Genomic DNA, 22,603 nt, shown 5'->3' on the forward strand with positions numbered 1-22,603 from the left:
ACTTGTCAGATTATTAGCTAGCATAGCCAGCCAAATGTAGCTAGATAGTGAGAGCAGGAGTGGAAGACTAGCTAGAGAGCAGAAGTGGGAGAGAAATTATGGTCTCTGTGTGTGTGTGTGTGTGTGTGTGTGTGTGTGTGTGTGTGTGTGTGTGTGTGTGTGTGTGTGTGTGTGTGTGTGTGTGTGTGTGTGTGTGTGTGTGTGTAATGTCACTTTTATAAATATACAGATTTTCTGATGGTTGTCTTCAGATCAACAGTCAACCAGTCAACATGTCAAAAAAACCAGACAAAATGATGAAGACAGCTGGCCAGAGTTCTTCAAAGCAGAAGCCTCCACCTCAGCCATCTCTGAAGAACTCCATCCTGCATGGTTATCAGGAGACAGTAAATGACAAGTTCATACCTTTGTCTTCTAAGCCTGATCCACTGAATGCATTTGCTGCTATCCATGATATGAAAAAAAAACTTCAAACACAAACGTTTGATTGTGGTGGTATGCAAGATGTTTTAGAATCAATTCCTGATGAATTGTCTTCTGATTGTATCATGAAAACTGTCGACGCATGTTTTTCTGCAGTGCTATCCGTGCTTTAAGCAAGTGTCAAACAGAAGATGTCTCCATTAGACAGACACGTGAACATATGGATTCTTCAGTTTTGTTCAGCAAGTTGCGCAGTGAAGCAAGTGTCCGGCAACAGATACAGCTTGAAGAAATTCCAGTCAAATGCACACAGTAATATAAAGAAAAATGCCACGGAATTCTGTAATGAAGACTTGCTGTGCAAAATCAGAGATTGTTACCTTTTTGCCAAGGAGGCACAGATTCTTGAATGCTGTCACAAGCAGTACATGGTAAAGCGAGCACCCCTGCCCGACACTTCAGCTGCAGCATCTAAAATACCTTCAATGAAAGCACTGATCAGTAAAGCTTTTAGTCGGGTGCATGACCATATAAAAACTGAAGTTATCGAAAAGGGCAAGGTTGTTAAACTTGCTCATCTCAAAGCTTTGTATAATGAAACCTTAACAGAATTTGGAGAAGCAGCTGTTGCTGAGATCACAAGCCATAAACCTGAGACAAAAAATTGAATGCTGCCCCGATCTGAAAGATTATATCGACTTCTCATCCTGCCCATTTAAAGACATATTTGTGTTTTGTACATCACTAGAATTCATGAAGGCGTCAGTGCGTTCAGCTTATGAGTTGGGAATTACTGATTGGAGCAAATAGGTCAGGTCTTCACAAGAAAATTGTAACAGCCTTTAAAACCTCTGAGCCACTACCTTGGCCTCCGAGGGCTCATGATCTCCATGATCCAACTGAAGAGATTCCTTCAGAGGTTTTACAATTCATTTTAAACCTCATTTGTGGAGATAGGAAGCCCTCTTATCGGGAGGAAAGTCTGGCATCATCTATTTCTCAAGACATCTGCAAATCAGCTACGTCAGGTCAATGGAAGATGAAAAAACACATCTTGCTATGTATGACACTACGCCATCTATTCAGATCCAAGAGCATCACCACTTTAATAAATAGGCTTGGTCACTGTGAGTCATACGCATACTCAATTGAACTTGAAACGGCTCTGAAAAATTCAATTGTTGAAAGTGCTTCATTAGTCAGCAACTCAGATGTTATCAAGAGGCAGCCAGATGGAGCAGTCTTCCACAGTTACTGGGACAATTTTGATCAGCTGGAATCAGATGTATATGGGGCAGGGTCCATTCATACCGCCACAGGGATCTACATGCAAGATCTTGGTTCTTGTGTGGATGCGGAAGCACTTTCCTCAGCACAGCCTACACAAGAGTCCTGTGCAGATATCAACTCCTCTACCCCAGAACAGCCCACCCAAGAGTCTAATCCTAACACTCAGCCTACAAAAAAACAGGATCATTTACCCCCAATTTCCACCAACTGCGGTACGGTTGCGGACCGACTCCGTCATAATGGGCGGAGATTTTGTTTTATATACTTTTTCCTTTCCCAGCAAGAACAATAGTTAACTTTATTTACACAGCCTACTTTCCCAATACATTCAAAAAGGAACCCAAAATAAACATTTAGCATTTTAAAAGTTGATTATATAATTATAAATATTGTAATTAATCTAGGTAGAATCACAATAATCTCCACAAAAAAGGGAGATCAGCAGGTCAGCACAGAGTTGTTTCCCGTCTACTCCTCTGGATGGAAACAAACTGTTGCTGGTTTTGTGGTTCTGTTTACTGAAACTACATCCTGTTATATCGCGCGATCATACGTAAATTCGCGAGATATCGTGTGTCCTCGTGACTTCAGCTGTCAGTCATGGCCGCAACCGTTCCGCAACAAATCCGGATCTGGTAGGTATTGAAGAACGGCCGATCCGCAGCCGTCCTGCAGTTGGTGGAAATCCGGGGTTAGAAGTCCTGCCACAGAGTTGCCAACTTACTACAAATGGAAACAATCTGAACCCACCAATTTGGTGTCATCTAGTTCCAATAACTCAACCGCATATAGCCAATCAAAATCAGCAGATACTGATCTAATTTGGGTCTTTGCTCATAAAATCAACTCTAAGGATTAGCACATCCCTGGTTTGTCAGTCTGGGTGTCTCTTACTGGCCAGTCTCTAAAATGCCTCACCAAAATACCAATACCATATCATCCTCATTGGTACGTTCCATTGCTGTGGAGCATACTTGAAAGGCAGAAGATACTGTCAAGGGAGTGGATGGGTAGAAGTGGCTTTGGAAGCAAATCTGATCACCACTGGCTCTGTGGCTGGGGTCACCGATGGGAAGAATTGGAACAGAGCAATAAATACACACAAATCCATGCTGGAAGCCCTAGAGAAACTCCTCTATGATAAGTATCTGGAAACTCACGAACAACTCTCTCCAGAAGGAACTGCTTTACTGGAAAAGCTCACTCTGAATGAATCTACGCTCACTGATGTTCTATCATCAGATGATGTAGGCCTATCTCACCTCATGGCAGAATATCATGCATTCAGAGAAGCAGTGAGAAATGGGGAGCTGGGAGAAACTGGACAGTTTTGGATGGAATACATTGACTGCATCTGGCTCGTCCTGTCATTGAATAAGGCAATCAAAATGAATGACTATGAAGGATACAAAGCTGCTCTAAACAACATGCCAGACCTCTTCTTCTGCTCAGACCAACAGAACTATGCAAGATTCCTCTCATACTTGCAATATTTTCTTGAACACACTGAAGAAACACATCCAGGATCAGAGAAACTTTTGCGCGCTGGAGCAATCAGTGTTTCCAGATCACATATCCCAGGCAACCGCACAGACAAAACGATAAAGAAGAGACAGCTATGAAATGGCTCAAGTCAAACTCAGGGTCTGGGACATATTCTGCTGGGATCTGTGGAATAACCAGTAATTATGAAGCGAGCCAACGTCATATCCTGACTGCCCATGCCAAAGGAGAGTTTGTACAAACCATGTGGGAAATGACAAGTGGCCGAGGCGAACATACAGAGAAGCAACAAAGAGATCTCCGACCACGTGAAATCACTCAGTCTGAGGAGCAATTACAGCAAACAGTACAAGCTTTTCAGAGTTTTATCAACCCATTTTAGCTTGAGACTTCTCAGCCCTTGACAAGTTTGAGTTAAGGAGCAGCTATGCTGGGGGAGGTGCTCTATGATGTGCTGAATGCCCTGAAAAATGGCAAAACTCAAAAAGAGAAGTTCATCTGTGATCGACTTCAAACAAAAAAGGTCCTTTTCTTTGAACCCATCAAGAAGAACAGATTCAAGACAATGTCGTTTACCACACCTAAAAGGAAGCTTGTAGCATCAAACCAGAAAGTTATTCAGTAAAAGGCCACAAGTGGGTTTATCTTTCAGATCTTCATCAAATCACAAGAACTTAAGTCACAAATAAGCATCTCTGACCTAATGACCTATCCCTTCACTCTGACGCCATACTCCATCTCAACAATCGATGGCTTTTTCGCAAAAAACAACAAAGCAAAAGAGATGAATCAAAGATGCTGAGAATGCACAACTTCCTTCTCTAAGCCAATGTGCTCTCATTCAAGATGGAAAATCCTCATTCTACATGTGCAATGTACCACGGAGAATGAAGACTATATCAGAGCGCACCTTCAAAAGTCTACCTGCTGCAGCTGAAACAGTATTCAACAGACACTTACATTGATCGTCTTTATTCACTAAAATCAGCTGAGAGAGATTGCAGAGGTTGTGTTGAACATTTTATAGTAAATAGGCTGATTGTTCATCGACCCGCTGATTGAAATGGTTTTCTCACAAATGATGAAAACAAGAAGGCACTCATTCATTTACTTATGGATCATTGGAGCTCTCATGATATGATGGAAGACATCATCCGAAGGCCTGTCATTTTCATAGAGGCTGGTCAAGCTTTCAAGATAGAATGCAATGATGGAGTTATGTCAAAAGAACTTCTACCAGAGATCTGTTCAAAACATGAAGAAAAAGATGTGAGGGTGATAATTTACATGCAGTATATCCAAACCAAAATGCCTCACATCAGAACAGTTAGATTCAGACCATTTTCTCTGACATTTTCTTCACCCTCCTGTATTATGCCAAGTCATCAACTGTCAACATCATCTTTGACATGGGAGATCAACCAGCTGGCTGAAGATTATTCACTGGAACACATTTCAGCTCTTCTGGCCTTGCATGCGTTCACTGGTGCTGACTGCACTTCAGCATTCAAAGGCAAAGGGAAGGTCCGTCCGATGAAGATTCTTAATCAGAATTCAAAGTTTATTCAGATCTTTGCTGAAGTGGGGAACTCTTGGGAGCTCGATGAACAGATTCTCAGCGGTGTTCAAGAGTTCACCTGTCGCCTCTATGGTTTCAATCATCAAATCAAAGTTGATGAGGCAAGAGAGATTAAAGTCAAGAAGATGAGTGGCTCAAGACTTGAGCTTCGACAGGGTCTCTCCGTTGACCTCTCAACCTTCCCACCTTGCAAGAGGGTTCTCTTACAGCACATGAAAAGAGTAAACTTTCAAGTATGCATCTGGAAGAGGGCTCATGAGCACTACCCGGAAATCCCAAGCCCTATCGACCATGGATTTCACATAAACAGAGAGACAGGCAAGCTAGAACCACTATGGTTTGAGGGCGACGTCATCCCCAAAGCCCTTGTTGATGTCTTGGCAGAAAATGAAACAGATGAAGATGACTTGACTGATGAAATCCATACGAATATAGGTGAAGATGAGGAAAATTATGATTGAGAGTTTATATTCTACACTATTACAATACACTAACATGACCAGTCATCTAAGTACAGCATGGATAAGCAGCAAAAAGATCTAATAACCAAAGAAATATTTTCTATTATATGCTCTAATAAATCTCACATTTGGTTAATTGATTTTGTGTTTATGTACCCTATGTTGTACCCTGATCCCGGTCCACCTAGGGGCATAACATTACCCAATTTTCATGCGATTCACTTCATATAGTATAGCAGTACATAAGTCAAGTCTCAACTACTTTTAGAAATATTGTTCATATGCAAAAATACCATCTGGAATGGTAATGCTTGAAAGTTCTGTTTTCTCCGATTTGAGGTACGGTGGAGAACTTAGATTATACCAGCTGTAATCCTCAAGATAGAAAGGTCATCTTGGACTTAAATTGAAGTTTATAAACTTGGGAAGTTTTTCATGTACATTTGAGGCAGTGATATGTATAATAAAATGCTTGAAAATGATCACTTGATTATCACAATATTATGATTACAATTTGTCAGGCGGACAGACATTTCTTGTCTTTTGGGGTATGTTGAGGGTGATATTTGACAGTAAAAAGGCAGCAATCCGCAGAATCTTTTTGTGCTAATTTCCCCTATGTGTCAGGATACAGTATGCTAAATGTTAGGGTTATATGACCATTTATGTAGCTGCAGTACCTTAATATTCACAATTACATCATTCCGCCAAAAGCTTTTCCCAAAAAGGGTGTTTTTTGGCCCCTGAGACCAAAGGTGGCCGAGTTGGGGGTGGTCATTATCAACTTGTGATGGCCCAAGGTATAAGATAATAGTAAATAATAGTGAAAAAAAGGTAACAAAAAACATCCTGAGGAGTGGACCTGGCTCCCGGCCTATATGGATAGAAAGGCTGAAATTTGACAATCCATGCAGGACATCTACATTTATATTTATGTGTAAGTTGACATAATTCATCAGTGAAGGCAATATGATAAAATGCCCCTTATGCGTGTGTTGTTGAAACTATTTGTTTTAAACACTGGCACACAAGACATGAGATATTTGTGTATATTGCATTTATTAGATAAACAACTTGGTTAGGTCACTAATTATAGTTTGCTTATTTTTTTAAATTAAGAGCAAAATAGTAAAATCACATTTCTATTGCATAAAAATTCTATTTGTTATTATTAAACATTAATTTCCCCTAAAATAGGCTATCTGGATTATTTTTAAATGCATAGTAATAAAAAATGTATATAACAAAATATCCTTTTAACACCATTTAGGTTTTTTATCTGATTACATTCAAGAGACTTGTTTCTGAAATAGTGAATGTTTCTGTATTCTGACAGCTGAATTGAGCTATGAATTCTTGTATCTCTCTTTCTAGATTTATATAACTGTTATTTTAACCAGAAAACGCTTTAATAGCCTTATTGTGCAATCATTTCAGATGAGGCTTCTTGTGATTCCATTAGTCATCATCAGTTCTTTATTCCAAAGAAAAGGTGTCGTACGGGTCTAAGAAACCATCATGGCTGTTTTCCTTTTCCCTCAGAGATCACATGTTCAGGTGCAGCCTTGGTGAACCACTCAGACCACGCTCCATCGTACAGACAGACCCCCGGGTGGCCGCACAGGTGAGCGGCAAGGGCGATGTGACAGGCTGTCACACCTGAGCCACAGGTGACCCAGAAGGGCTTCTGCAAGTCAACTCCTGCCTGCTGGAAGAGCTTGGTGAGTTCCTCCACAGGATGTTCTAGACCTGATGTCGAGTCCATGAAGCTGGGAAAAGGCATGTTGATCGATCCAGGAATATGACCAGGCTCTGTGTCTAAGATATAAAACAGAGAAATGTACAGAAATAAAACAATGGCACTTTGCCATTTTTGATAAACAACTAAAGAAATCTGTTATGTCTATAAATAAATCTTTGATTATTGTACCTTGCGTTATGTATAAGAGTAGGCTACTTAATACATAACTTAGAAGTCCATATGATTGTGGTCACAAAATGCATGTAATAAATATACAAAAGCTAGAAGAAGCGATTTAAATAGTTTTAGATTAAGTATGGAACTGTATGACATTCCTTATACTGTATTACTGTGGAGAATTAAAACACTATGAATAGTTGAAATTGATCATAGAAAAGTGGTAGGCCTAATGCGCATTCGTGCATTCATAAACTGATTGCATTTGCTTTCATTTCCTTAACTCCATTCTTCAGAGAAATTGTGTACCATAAAAATAAGCCAAAATATAGATTTGTAATGTCATACAGTAACTTATAACATTGGATATTGTAACAACATTGGATATTGTAGGCTACCTTATAGTCCGGGACACACCAAACCGACGCCACAATGAAAGTCGACTGTGTTGTCGCCTCATGTCGGGGGAAAAAGCTACACTTGAAAACACCGAGAGAACTACAGTCGACTGTCGGCTAGAATGCGCGTTCTGCGTGTAAATTAAACAACTGTCTATTTCTGCAGATATATTCATCTCTATTCTTCATTTAAAAAAGGTAAACCGACGCTGCACAAACAAAACAGTGCGTGCTTACCATTTTTAATATAGATCCTGCTAAACACTTTCTTTATTCCACTAGCTGCTCATGTTAATATTCATGTTAATAATTGCGCCAAGGAACACTCAGGTAAGATGACGAGGTAACATTAGAACAGCCATCTATTTGTACCGTTTTGACTTGTATCGTTAAGATTTAACAAAGATTTTTTTCAAAAACGTTTTGACTTCTTTGCTCGCTGTTTTGCCATTATTCTCGTGCACTGACCCGTTCGCTAAGCTGAACAGCCAATCAGAGTTCCCTCTTTCACCGACGGCCCGACGCCGATTCGACATGTTGAATCGGCCCAAACAAACCCGACGGCATCAGACTAGAGCCAATAGACTAGCATCACAGTCCCGCCTACCTGTACAGCCGTTGCCGGGAGTAAGAATTCAATACAATTTCTCCATTGACAGTTGGGGTATAAGCCATAAAAACGCAACCATACATGGTAGACTTAAAACCAGCTACGGCTGTACTAAGCGATATACTCTTATAAACGCCAAAAGTTCATGGGGCACTAACCTTGTTTTAAGATATGCCTTTTATTCGCGATGTCTTGGATAAGTACTTCATTACCCACAATCCTGAACGATCCCACAGTGATCCATCTGATTGGTGGAAGTCGTGTAACTGTCTGGTTAATCCCGGGTTCTTTACCGTCTATGGGTTAAACCATTTTTTTACAGTCTATGGTTAAACCCATAGACATCATTTAGATATCTATGGTTAAACCCTGCGAAGGTCTGTGAAGACTGAAGATCGTGTAATGACGTAGGGCTAGTTCATTGGTCGCACGTCAGAGGCGCCCGCGCCATTGGATGTGCAGTTGCCGCAGCACAGCCTATGAGCTGCAAATGCGTTTTACATATAAGCTTCAGTAAATCTAGGAAAAGGAGTTTCCCTGCACATTCACTATATAAAATTCACTGGAGGAAAAAGTTCACGTGGCCGTCGTCAGATTTGGAAGTCGCTCAAAAGGCTCTTTCGCCTTTGTGGCTTCAGTCGACTTCAGTGAGGCGCGGTGGTTTATGGGATGAGTAGTTCCTTCGTTCGGAAATGAAAATATGTACAGTCTTGTACCTTTCACTTTTTTTGGATTTTCTCTTCGTTGTTTCACTCGAAATGATATGTTGTATGCTTATGAGTTCAGCCGTAGCTGGTTATCCTCAGAGATGCTCTAAAACTCTTTAGATACCGATCTTCCAAAACTTAAATGGGAGAAATGAATGGGAAATTTACTTCCGGTACCAAAGCTCTCTCGGGCTGTGGGTGGGACTGTGATGCTCTATAGTGCGGAACACACCGGGAAAACTACGTCGGCTTGACAGTGTGTCCCGGGCTTAAGATGTATTTAGAGTAGTTCACAAAAAAATATAGATCCATTTGAATGTATAAGGGAAAGGTTTTTAAGCCTTTTTCTAAAGATATATTCCATGTGGTCACAAAAATGCATTTATAATAATCATACAAATGTTAGAAAATGTTGCTTAAAATAGGCAAGTTACCACTGAAAAAGTGTCTTGTTTTCCACTACAAATATCTAAACATTCTTAAAGGGTTAGTTCACCCAAAAATGAAAATTCTGTCAGTATTTACTCACCCTCATGTTGTTCCAACCCTGTAAGACCTTCGTTCATCTTCGGAACATGAATTAAGATATTTTTGATGAAATCTGAGAGCTGGATCACTCCTCCATACTAGTCCATAGGCTTCTTCAGGGATTGAAACTTGCCAGCCCCGAAAAGTTATTAAAGACATTGTTAAAATAGTCCAAGTGACTACAGTGGCTCAATCTTAAGTTTATCAAACGCAACAACGCAAGACAAGCGCAACACATCATAATCTGAAGACCACGCCCACCGGGGGTGAGAAACAATCCAACCGTCTCCACTGACTTTGCATTGCGAGAGGCTGCCTGCTTGTCATTTATGACAAAAGACAGAAAAATGCCTAAAAGCTGCTGTGTGACAAGGTGTAGAGCAAACAAGCTAAAAAACCCAGAAATACGTTTTTATAAGCTTCCAAACCGTAAAAAAAAAAGTGGATACAGGCAATAAGACGTGAAGCATCAGCAGGAAGAATGGGTAAATTGTGGGATCCTGACACGCAGTATGGCTACATGTGCACAATAAAATATTTCTGGTTTATTTAGCTTGTTTGCTGTACACCTTGTCACACAGCAGCTTTTGGACATTGTTTTGTTTTTTGTTATAAGTCATAAATGACAAGGAGGCAGCCTTTACGACTGGCTGCCTGCACATTCATTCATTGAGCTCGCGGCTGCTGCAACTTGCGCTCTCTTCACGACTCAACCTCCACAGACAGTTTTTAATGTTTTAGCAGACAATAACTACTCAAGATTTTGCTTTAGTATCATTTTCGGGACAATCAGGGCCGGATTCGGGCAGCTTAGGACAGCTGCCCGAACAGCTTAGATCGACAGCTTAGATCTCGGGACTGTCCCGAATTTTTCGGGACTTCTGGTCACCCTAGTGAGATGCGTGTGACGTACAACAACAGAAGCTTATGCTATTATATAGTGAAAGTGAACTGCCCACAGAGAAGGAAATGAATAGTTGAAATAAAGTCTTTATTTTGGGGGGTTTTTTGCGCACAAAAAGTATTCTTGTCGTTTGAGAAACTTAAGATTGAGCCACTGCAGTCACTTGGACTATTTTAACGATGTCTTTAATAACTTTTCAGGGAGGCAAGTTTCAATCCCTGAAGAAGCCTATGGAGGAGTGATCCAGCTCTCAGATTACATATCTTAATTTGTGTTCCGAAGATGAATGAAGGTCTTACGGGGTTGGAACACTATGAAGGTGAGTAAATACTGACGGAATTTTCATTTTTGGGTGAACTATCCCTTTAAAAGTTGTATCAGCGATTTCAGGCCCAAAAATAAATTATCACATTCATCGAATCTTTCCTAACAATACACTAGCTGGCCGCCCCATAAGCAGGCCGTCAAAAAAAAAACGTGTCTCTGTAGGCAGCCTAGGCTCTGAGATCTGCACACAAAAACAATTGGTTTCACCAACCACTCAAAACCAAAATAAATAGTGTTCCAACTTCCAACCAATCACAGACAGGGGGGTGGGTGTTGTGAGGTTTTGCGCGAGTATGGGGTCTCTGTGGAACAAAAGTGGAACAAAAGTGGGTGTTTCTAAATTTGTGGGTGTTTTCAAACTGGTGGGTGTTTATAAATCATGCAATGAAAATTATGACCCCGCCCCTAAACCTACCCTCACTGTGACATGGGCAAATCAGGTAACGCGGTTGAAAACGCCCCTCTGTCGCCCACTGATTCGGTAACTCCTATTACTATGCTGCAGAGACCTATATTTGTTATGATGTTTTATTAACAAAGTTCGGGAGAAGCACGTTCAGATAATTAACAGGGTGGAGAGCACTCAACAATGATGTTTTATTAACAAAGTTCGGGAGAAGCACGTTCAGATAATTAACACGGGTGGAGAGCACTCAACAATCATGATTAAAATGTGTATAGACTCAGCAGTCTCACCTCATTTCTCTGACAGTTTAGCAGCATCCCTCCACCACCCCTTCTCCACTCTTCTAGTCCTAAACCACTTTACATACAGGGGGGAGTACTCTGGGTTCGGGCCAAATTCCAAGCTCGGAGCCCTCCCCCCGGACAGCACGCCAAATACGCATTATAGTTTATTTCCTTTAATTGTATGTAGGTGTGAACTCGTGAATTGCGCTGTGCACGCGAAGTGGAGCTGATGAAGGAGGAGGGAGGGGCGAGCTAACTTTGTTTGGGATCTCTTCAAACACAAACAGAAGTGACGTCACCCACAATCGCTGATACAACATTTAAATCAAGATATTACGTCTATCTAAATATTATGTTTGTTTGTTTTTAAGTAAACATAAGAATGTTTAGATATTTGCATTAGGAAAAAAATGTGTGACGTCACAATACTTACTTGCCCTTGGCTCTGGTTCAACCCCACGAAATCTTCCATTGGCTCTGGCGTCGACTACTTGAAATGCATTGGTTTTAATGTTGTTCAAAACGTCTTCATAAGTTTTGACCCAGGACTTGTTAAAGGACGCTTTGAACTCGGCACGCGCTGGTTTACTATATTGCTCGGTAACTGGATGACCCTCCCTTAACCAATTCTTCAACCCACCGTCCAAAACCGACACGGAATTGTGTCCAAACACCCTAAACATCCACCACACCCGTGGTGCAGAGAACATGCCAAAGTCGCTGGCATCGTAAACGACGACATGAGTGTTGTTCCCTATTCCCAGATTACCCACATAGTCTGCGAACTCGCCCACTGTGGTAGGCAGCATGTGATCAAACTCGGAGCTTTTGTCACAACACTCGTCGATGTCGAAAAACGAAGCTCCGGGAATGTGAGTTTGTTCAAACTCGGCCCAAGCGTTGCGTTTAATTTTTGGTAAATACCAAGATGCATCCGCAGATTTGGTCCCACTCGGTTGCTCTTGACAGCGTTTGCGAGCCATCGCGCCGCTACGAGAGCTCGAGTTTGAGCAGCCATTGTCACTCGCCCGCTCCACTACAGAACTACAACCTCTCGACGGCAGTCTGTGCTGCAATAGTGAGCAATGAATTACTGCTCAAATATTACCTTGGTGTGATATTTTGTTGATGGGAAAAGGTGGAATCAAAACAATGAGTTTTTCCCCCTTATTTAACTTAAAATGTAAGATCTAATTTATTTTTGTTTAAAGTGCGACATACAACATTACTAATGTATAGCAGATAAATCACAAAATGAATCGCGAGGGGGTATAGCTCAGTGGTAGAGCATTTGACTGCAGATCAAGAGGTCCCCGGTTCAAATCCGGGTGCCCCCTGGTAAATTTATTGCTTTTTTTCCGTTTGTCTTTCAGTATCTTCAGTGATCAATGCATTCAGTAATTAAATACATTTCAGGCAGATATCATTAGTATAATGGCTTTGCTACAATATACCTTTTGTTTTTGTTGTCTTTCTGTTGTGTGTTGTCTTATACATTGAAATGCTATTTAGTACAAACACTTAATATTAAATATATGATTGCATAAATATAGATTTCAGTGAGGTTTTTTTAAGTTTGAAAGTTTTTTTGGTTGTTGACTAAGGCATGACGTGTCAAAAAGTTCACTCCATTCCAAATATAAATATTCTTCTTTTCTAAGCAGTAAAGAAATGCAACAATTGGAAAGAATTGAGTGCAAGTGATGTTTTAATGGATGCAAAGGGTTAAGTGCAAGGTTTCTAAAATAAATTAACCGAATCATTTGAATTTCTGCACTGTGATGATGTATATATGAAATTGTTTAGCTCTCTTGAGTAGAAGAGTGGTAACTGTTAAATTTTTCTAACCAACCTGTTTCATTCATTTGGTTTATCTCGGTTTAGCTGTGTCATGTTTTTTGGTTATGCTTACTTGTGATTCTACTTATGCTTACTAGTACATGCCTACTATGTGACTTGTGTGAGTTGGTGAAAGAGGCTCTGTTTTCTTTCACAGAGAGTTGTTGTCGTCAGTTCGTGAAAGACTTTATTAGCTTGTCACAACGTATGCAGTTCTTTGGGAGTCATGAGAATATTATGACATGGTGTTGAAGGTTTTAGCAGCTCTAATCTTTTTAGATATTGATCAAAATGAATTGTTTAGTGATTTCCATGCCTTTACGTTGTCAGCATAACTATCCATTTGATTACTATAGTGTTTATGGTGCTCTCTTGCTCATGAGTTAAAATATTTGACCAGCTACATGGCTGGTTAAGTTATCACATATTTTGGTTTATGAGCTCAGTGTTTATTGTTAAAACAATTAAAAGACATTAAGGATGATTTATCTGCATTTTATTATTAGAATTTGAAAGGATGTCATAAGAGTTTTATAATACAATTTTTAGTCAGTTTATAATGCATTCATAAAATATTTTAGGAAAGTATTAAAACAAAAAATGAAAGCAAAAAAGATACAAAGAAATCGATAAAAAAGAAATACAGTGTTGTGATTTGTAAGTGCAGTATTTAAAATTCTGCAATACTCAAAAAGGTACATCAGTTATTACAAACATTTTAATCTTAGCTAAAACAAAGTGGGTAAACACAATAAGTATAGCAGAAACTGATTTACACCAAACAGTATACAGTGAATTAAGGCCAGCTCAGCTCAAGATTTCATATCCTTATTCTTGGTAAAATTCTTAAGAGTATATTTGGTAGTGATTCCATACATTATATGCCATCTATAACTTTGTAACTGTCAATATAAATACTGAGTATCCTGTGTAAAGTCCTTGCACAAGTTGTAGACTTTGAGGGCCATATGTACCATTTATGGCATAAACTTTTTGGCTTTCAGTCTGGGTATGATTTGCATGTCCCTGACATCATTGTGCTGCAGAAGCCAGCATAGGTATCTCTCTGAGCCCATACCCCATCCACTTGTTAGAAGAGGGATGGCTTGACGCATGTTGATGTACCATTTGTACGAGTCCTCTGGTACAGCATGGTGTTGTAAGGCCTCTCGTACCATTTCAGGGGTAGAATGACGTTCCCCAAGCCCTACTGTCTCCCCTAACCCCAAGAGAAGGTCAGCTGCCTTGGCTTTGCTCCTGCCTGAGCCTTCAATATATGCTTGGTAGAAGGGCACTCCAAGATGGTCCATTTCTGTCAACCAAACAGCACCTCCATACTTTTTAATTAGGACCTTTTCTCCCTTTCGCGTTAGCTTCCTGCCAAACTGTGGTTGTCCCTCCTGAACCCACTCAAGGCAATCAGAGGATGGCATAATTTCAATGGCTTGATCCAAGGGTACTCTTGGAAGAGGGTTTTCCAAGTTCTTCAGTAGTTCTTGGGCATGAGATAGTGCACCAGCTGTGTTTAAGATAATGTCGGAATGTTGCTTTACCATTGCCTGAGTCAAATGTGCAACATAGCCTTCAGCTATAGTCATGGCAGCATCCATGTCGCCCAGAAGCTCGCATTCCACATGGTAGAACTGGTTGAGATGTGTAGCGTCAGGATCTTCCCCTCTGAAACTGGGGGACACATAGTAAGCCCCAGGAAGACCATCATGAAACCTCATAAAGTACTCTAAAACAAACTGCATAGAGTCTGCCAGATATACATCTTGGCCCAACATGTTAACAAACACTGGCTCAGAATCTGACCCCAGACCCATTGGAGAGGAAATTGTGTCAGTTGTGATAGGTGTCAGTGCATAAGCATACTTGCATTTGTTGTTGAAATACTCTACTGTGCTATGAAACAGGGTGTTTTGGATTTGAAAGAGATTGCGATACCATTTGCTCTTGATGGCTAATGCTGCATGAGTGTGGGGGTCTTCCCAGGACTGAGGTGGAGTAGTCTTTGTTATCTTGGTGTGGATCTCTGTAAGGTCATCTTTGTTAGCTGGAGGACCATCTACTGATGTTACATATCCTGTATAAGTTGGGCAGAACTGAGAAGCCACAACTGGAGATTTGGGGGCATTAGGCTGATGAACTAATGGAATCAGTTTGGCATGGGCATAATCAAACTCAAATCCTTCAAATATGAGAGCTACACCATGGGCATTCATTCCTTCTTGGACAAGATGAGCAACCTTTTGTATTGCCACAAGTAGGGATGTATAGTCACTCTCATTCAGACAGAAGATGTCGCTGGTAAGAGGTTTTCTTGGCACTACAACTGTAAAGCCTGGTGTATTTGGAAAAGGAGTAAGAAAGGCTACATGTTCATTATCTTCCCAGACACGCCACTGTTGCTCTTCACCACGAATAATGCGGGGGAAAAGGCTGGTATCAGAAGGATCTCCATAGAAGTCAAAGCAAGAAGGGGCATTAGGTGTCGGGAGCCGAGAGCGAATCTTTGCCTGCACCTGGTCAAGAAGGGCATCTTCACATCTTGGACCACTTTTGGAGCTACAGTATCCAGGGTCATAAGGATTGAACTCCATTTCCTCAGCTGTTTGAAGTTTCCAGTTAGGTTCTAGGTCATGGAGAGGCAAGACTTTGATGTAAGCTGGCTTGTCAAGTTGTGGCATGGTCACAAGGGCGCAGCGATGCACACAAAGTTTCTCGCAAAGGAGATTGGCCACAGTTTGTGCCCCATGCATCATTGCTATGTAGTCAGGTAACACTAACTGAAAGATGCTACTAGGTCCATTAATAGTCTTTCGAGTGAGAACAGTGGCTCCTGGGGTCCAAGGATTAGACTGTAGGTGAGCTACCAATTCATTAGTCTCCCAAATCACATTCATAAACTCCTTCCTAGGTCTTAAAACCTCAGTTCGAGGAATGCCGTTGACCATTGAACCAACAAACATGACCACAGCATTGGTTTCAATAACGGCTTCACCGTGATGGTCTACAGCAATAATTCCTGCACACTTTTCTTCCAGATCATTGTAGATAACTTCTCGACAAGCCTGTCTGAGACTGTAACCTTTGAGGTTGTATAAGCTGGCTACTTTGTGCGCAACTGTTTGGCGTAAGAAGGCATCACCATCACCAGAGCATGTTACAGCTAGTTTCTCATCAGCATAAATTCCTGCCCCAACTATTGCGGTGTCACCGACTCTGCCTTTCCACTTGCCAACTAAACCTCCAGTTGATGTGGCTGCTGCTAACTTGCCCCACTTATCCAGCGCAACCGCACCTACAGTTTGAGGATGGTTATTCTTGCCATCATCCGACTTCATAAGCAACTGCCTGTATCTTATATCGGTGTCAAAGTAATCTGATTTTAGTGCTGTTTCTTTTTCTCCAAGACTGTTTACAAACTCTTCGGCACCTTCTCCAATCAATAAAGAGTGCACACTCTTTTCCATAACACAGCGGGCTGCTTTTATTGGGTTTTTCACTCGTCGCAGGCAAGCCACGGATCCAGAGTTCTTCCCATGTCCATCCACAATGCTGGCTTCCATTTCATGCTCCCCATCTTGGTTATATACTGATCCCTTGCCAGCATTAAACAAGAAGCAGTCCTCCAACGCAACTACACTTCTTTGTACTGCATCCAGACTACTTCCTCCATGAAAAAGCACTTGTGCTCCAAGAGTTAGAGCTGTTTGAAGGGCAAATTCAATGGTCCCAATCACCTTCTCATTTAACATCATTTCCTCTCCTGCCCCACCATGGATCACTAAAGTGAAATCAGGCCGCATGTTTTTTTGCTCCACAGCTCTGACTGCATCGTCTACTGAAGATCTATTTACTAGTTTTTCTTTGTTGTCTTGCAGGAGACATTCTATGGCTCCCATCTGCCCTGCAATGGCATACCTTAGTGCCAGAAGCATTACTAATTTTAGATTGAACTCAAGTCTTTCTTTGAGATTTCCCAGGACATTGGCGAAAGTACCCTTTCCATTCAGGACTAGACGTACTTTGTCCTTCCTGCCGAGATATGTGACAGCCAGCTGGTCTGTAGCATAGACGTTACCTACAGCACACTCAACTCCCTCCATTAGATCTGACCCAGTCAAGTAAATCGAAGGGCATCCAAAAGGGTCAAGAAACTTCTTGAGTGGGTTATCTTGAGACATAGATCTGCGCAAGACTGCCAGATGAGGCCCCACTCCAAGGCCAAGTTTTGTAGCTTTGATTAGGTTTTTGTGCTCTAAATAGGCAAGGTGAAAGAGCTGGAAAAGCTCATTTGTGTACTGGGAAACATTGTCTGGACCAATGCAGGATGCCAGTGCTGTAACAAGCTGGTGTGATCTAATAGTTGTGGAGTATGTGGGATCACAGCGGCCATGTTTAAAGTGACGCATGTGAGTAGGTGTCACCATGATGAGGCTAGTAGCTGCATCTCCAAGTGTTTGCCTCAAGGACAGCTGCAAAGTGAAATTAATCCATGCATCATATAGACTTTTGTGACCCCTTAAGGTGGTGAAAACATCTGGGTAAGATGATATTTCAAAAGTCATGACTGACTGGCTGGCTTGTAGAAGACTGGGAACAGACTGATTCGGCAAAGTTATTCCTTTCAGAGGCATTTTCAGAGGTTTAGGGTGAAGAGAACCAGCATTTGAGAATGGACCTAACTTATTGGTTTGGGTGTTTATCACTATGTTTTCAGATTCCGAGAACTGCCACAGACGTTCAACAAGAAGCCCAGCTACCATTCCATCCAGGGCACTATGCTCAAACAACATGCCTGCTTGGCCATCTTTAAAAACCACCAAGTTCACTACCTGTTGATAAAAATGGTAAATAGTTATGTCATTCTGCCATTCATATCTAAACATTACAGCCAGTTGAGTCTGATTTAAGCATTGCTATGGGAAGTCATTTAATCCATGAATTTCAACAGTACTTTACTTTACAGTACTTAATTTTATCTTAATTAAAAAAAAAACTAATTTTGAATACCAAATTAGCATTTAGTATTAGAAGGGCACAGAATTATTGAAAAAAGTAAAGTAGTAACTTTAGTTACTTTAAGTAGTTACTTTAGTTACTTTACAAAGTAGCTTTGTAGTTTGGGCGCCAATTCAATTCAAATGTCAACAAATAGAATTTAATAAGTGATGGAATTGTTAATTTCTTAAATTTGGCAAACCCCAATTGGCGTTGGAAATGAAGCTTACTGCTGTACAGTTCTAATTATAAGGTTCTAATTATATAAACATCCTAATTTGTTTTTACACACCTTATCATAGTATCTCAAACATCTGCTATCTTTCTCCCCTAGTCGGACTGTATTAAGTATTTCTGCAAGATCAGCCGGTGCTGGGTGGTCTTCCAGAGAAACAGCCAGAATGGCACTCTCCATCATTTCAAGTGAAACTGCTGCTTCACCCCCTTTCTTTAAGATATCCATTCTCACAGAATGCCAGGCTTGGCGTTGAAGAGAAGACAGACCACAAATAACGGACGGGTCTTGTTCGGGGGGCGCTTCTGGGTGACTCATTGCATGCACCAGTTGGGCGTAGATGTCATTGAGAGGTACAGCTGAAAGAGATTCCCTTGAACTTTGTTTCCATACAATTTTAATCGGAAATATACCCCCTCGACAGGTCAATATGGCGTGAAGGCTGTCTGGGTATGTCTGAAACATTAAGGCCAAGAAAATGTCATTAAGATGAGTGAAATCGGTCATTAAAATTACTCTTACTTAGTTAAAGTAATTTAAAATAGTAAAAACTGGAGGTTAATTGGAAATAAATACCTTTAGCTCATCATGGCTCTTGCCTGGTAGGCGACTAGCCGCAAAACCCTGTGACTGTTGTGTTCGCTCAGTTGGTACATCCCCTTCCACCAGAAATGGTTCACTGTACAGCTTAGCAGCTGCCCACAGCAGGGCCGTAGCCCGCTCTATCTGTGCAAACTCCCCATTTAGCTTAGAGGAGGGCAGGATGGAGGGAATAGCGGTGGAATTGGGCAGAGGGTCATAGCAGGAGAGCAGACGCTTTTTGAATTCCTCAGTCACCCAGTTCTCACGTCCAGAAGCGTGATCTTTCAGATATTTTTGGACTTCCTGGAGTGCATCTCTCTGCTGAAAGAGGGCAGTTTTATAGTGTTGGTACTGGTCAGGATTTAAGGTTAGCTGAAGCACCCGGCTAGCTTCCTGGAGAGTAACATCCAGTTCTGGAATGGGATAGTCAGGTAGCGCCATCCTGCAGATTAGAGGATAAAACATAAAACTTTATAGTACATGCTTAAGTTGTCTCATCTGATTTAAATTGAATAATACCATGTTTGTATGATAATACACAGAGCATTTTCTCAGGGTACATGTAACACATGACTTTTTTTTTTGTCATGTGTATTTCAATAATTTCATTACGTGGCTTAATAAATTGGCTTATTTTCAGCACAAAAGACTTTGTGTGATTTAGTAATGTAACTGTACAAGCATGTTTCAAAGGCATACAACACATTTAAGGATGAACACTAATAACGTACATGATGACTTAATGACATTGATACATTCCAAACGTACAGATACTCAAAATTAACTTCTGTCAAGATACCTTTTGGCCATGTGGCCATAATGAGTATAGCATGCTATTTGTATAGCCAGTGGTCATGGGAATATGTCTCATGCTGCATGTTCCTAATTTGATTTTGGCTGATTTAATCTTACTCTGTCTCTTTTTGTAACTCTTGTAATGCTGTCTTTCTTTTTTCCATTTATGGTCTCTGGTGACATGGAAGTTCACTCTAGGTGACCTTGATCATGTAATTTCATTGATTACTGAATTCATTCACTTTAAACCGGAACAACACCCATGTAAGTACGATTTTGAGAATGATTTACATACTCCTTATTCAATAAAGTATGATACAATATTCTTACAAGTTAAATTGCCTGTAGACCATGGCATTGTCCTGCTTAAAACAGGTTAAACCACCCTAAACCAGGCCAGGCTGTGAAACTAACTTAAACCATCTCTTTTGGTTTGGGAATTTATTTTTGATTTATTTTTTTGCAAGAACTCAAAAAATGAAATGGAAAAAAATACTGGAAAAAAATACAGAAAAGAAAGTAAAACACAATCTCACAATGCCATAATAACACAATTGTGAGGGCAAATAAATCAGCTTCCAGATTGAGCTTACAACAACCATTAATTTATTGATTTAAAACACAACTAACTCTATGTACATTAGTTTTTAAATGATCAGATGTATTATTGAAAAAAAAAATATATGTGCATATATATCAATATACATATATATATATATATATATATATATATATATCAATATACATATATATATATATATATATATATATATATATATATATATCAATATACATAAACATATATATATATATATATATAGTACTACACTGACAAACTAATGCACATAGTGGTTTAAAGTTTGGTTGACATTAATTCAGTGAAAATTTTCAGTGCAAAGTTATTTAGAGTTTGTCAACAAACATTTGTATTTTAATGTCAGAGAAGAAACATTAAACAAAAAAACAAACAAACAGTATATAAGCATTCAACTCACCTTAGAGCAGTAAAGACTTCCAACGTATATGTCGTCTAGTCAATGCGATGAGAGCTAGAGTGCAACAGCCTTTTGTTGCAGTGAACAAACAAGAAGAGGACTGTAATTTAAACCTAGTGATTCCAATTAAGGAATTTAATTTCCTATCTCCCAATAGACGTCCAGTATATCAGGAAGACTGTCACACTGACATTCCTTTTCTTTATATGCAATACAAGAGTATCAGCCTCATTTATTTTTTCTACCAATGAACAACATTTTTGATACTACATTTTATTCTATTTTTTATTTTATTCTAAACCGTCAACTCCTGTAGAAGCTACTTATTTTAGTCCTAAGTCTATATATATTGAGCTTTCTAGATTTTATGTGTGGAAGCTGCATTTGATCCTTATTTCCTTTGCTTCTTAGTTCTTGAAATACACATCTGGTGCAACTCAGACACATCATCAGTGATGTGTTAGTAGTAGTATTAGTATATTTAATATGCTCTGAAAAAAATATTTATACCGCTACAGGGGTATTGATTTGTTGTGTGGTGTTATTTTTATGTCCTTTATGACTGCTGTGCACTTTCAGCTATGAAGTCGTTTAAAATGGCTTTATAAATAGAGCAAATTAAACAAATGAAATGTAACTGTGTTCAATGTCTTGTTCTGTGAGATTATTAATCTGATGTCTAATGTTCTTTCTCCATTCACATCCTTCCATCATTCAGAATAATCTGCAAAATGTGATTAGACTTGAAGTTGAATTACCTCAATATTGCTTTATAATCTCATCAATCAGTTTTAGGATATTATACTATGACAGTATAATATGGACATTTGGGTAACTTGTGCTTACTGTAATCATGGTTGTCTGTAAAGGACATTGAAGTTTCATTATCTCATTAAAAGACATCAGATGGTAAGAAGGATGAGGAGTTCCTTAATAGACATGGAAACCTGAAAAATGTCATGTGATGTGCTGTGTGGTGATGATTTTTGTTTCCCGTTAGCTGAACAAAGAATGTATTGTGTGAGTTATCTTGTGTGTCTCACGTGAGAAAGGCCACATTATTTTTAGTGAAATTGCAGGTGCTCTTTGTTATCAGATATCCAGATTATGAACAATGTTTAACTGTGACTTTCAGGCTGAACACATCCTGATCAGACAGACCGTGAAAGATCGTATGATACTATGATGTTTATACAGAATTGTTAGCCTTACTTCCTTTGTTATTGTTTCTTTATTAGAGATTGGATTCCTGGGTATTTCGTTTTTGGCCCTGTGAATTGTTATGACTCTTAAAACACACTTTCACTAGTTTTTTTGTTTGTTTTAATCTGTGACAATGTCCATCAGTGAATATACAGGCATCACATTTTCCCCATCATAGCCCTGAACAATTTCATAATTTCAGTACATATCAGATTCCTTATTCAATACAGCATTTTACATTTTTGGAATAAATTTTCTTATTCATTTGTTTTGGTAAGGCTAGTTTCATAACTAGCATTTTATGTAGGCTATCTAAATGATCATGCATAATTTGACACAATTATAGCCTGTTTAGGTGTGTGTGTATATATATATATATATATTTATTTATTTATTTATTTATTTATTTATATATGTTGGGAACATGGTTACCAAACAATCATGCTGAAAGACAAAATATAAGATTTGATGTGTGACAAAAGTAAAACTCAAGGTAAATATCACAAATATTTTGTAAAAAAGTAAAACTATTAAAAGCTACATTTGATATTACACTGTGGGTGTAAATGGACTTGGACTTAACCCAATGCACAGGACAATGGTGACACG

The 22,603-nt window shown here is 39.7% G+C and overlaps 2 protein-coding genes and 1 non-coding gene across 3 annotated transcripts; 1 reads left to right on the forward strand and 2 right to left on the reverse strand.

Moving 5' to 3' along the window:
• Positions 1 to 6,298: 6,298 nt before the first annotated feature.
• mpst (mercaptopyruvate sulfurtransferase) lies at positions 6,299 to 12,426 on the reverse strand. The gene is given in 3 exon segments (XM_077211971.1): positions 6,299 to 7,074; positions 11,772 to 12,275; positions 12,278 to 12,426. Coding segments are annotated over 3 exon segments (885 nt in total). The 5' UTR covers positions 12,357 to 12,426; the 3' UTR covers positions 6,299 to 6,772.
• Positions 12,427 to 12,603: 177 nt separating this feature from the next.
• On the forward strand, positions 12,604 to 12,675 carry trnac-gca (transfer RNA cysteine (anticodon GCA)). The gene has a single exon. It is a non-coding gene; the product is annotated as a tRNA-Cys (tRNA).
• A 981-nt stretch (positions 12,676 to 13,656) lies between these two features.
• Positions 13,657 to 20,860, reverse strand: LOC143721519 (uncharacterized). The gene is made up of 4 exons (XM_077211987.1): positions 20,792 to 20,860; positions 18,996 to 19,443; positions 18,477 to 18,875; positions 13,657 to 18,018 (listed from the first exon to the last, which is right to left on the reverse strand). Exons 2-4 carry the CDS (start codon positions 19,440 to 19,442, stop codon positions 14,155 to 14,157), a joined length of 4,710 nt encoding a protein of 1,569 aa, XP_077068102.1. The 5' UTR covers position 19,443; positions 20,792 to 20,860; the 3' UTR covers positions 13,657 to 14,154.
• Between the last annotated feature and the right edge of the window lie 1,743 nt (positions 20,861 to 22,603).

Source organism: Siphateles boraxobius, unplaced genomic scaffold (assembly GCF_051911475.1).
Source record: "Siphateles boraxobius isolate OS27281-9 unplaced genomic scaffold, OSU_SipBor_1 66, whole genome shotgun sequence".
Taxonomy (NCBI): domain Eukaryota; kingdom Metazoa; phylum Chordata; class Actinopteri; order Cypriniformes; family Leuciscidae; genus Siphateles; species Siphateles boraxobius.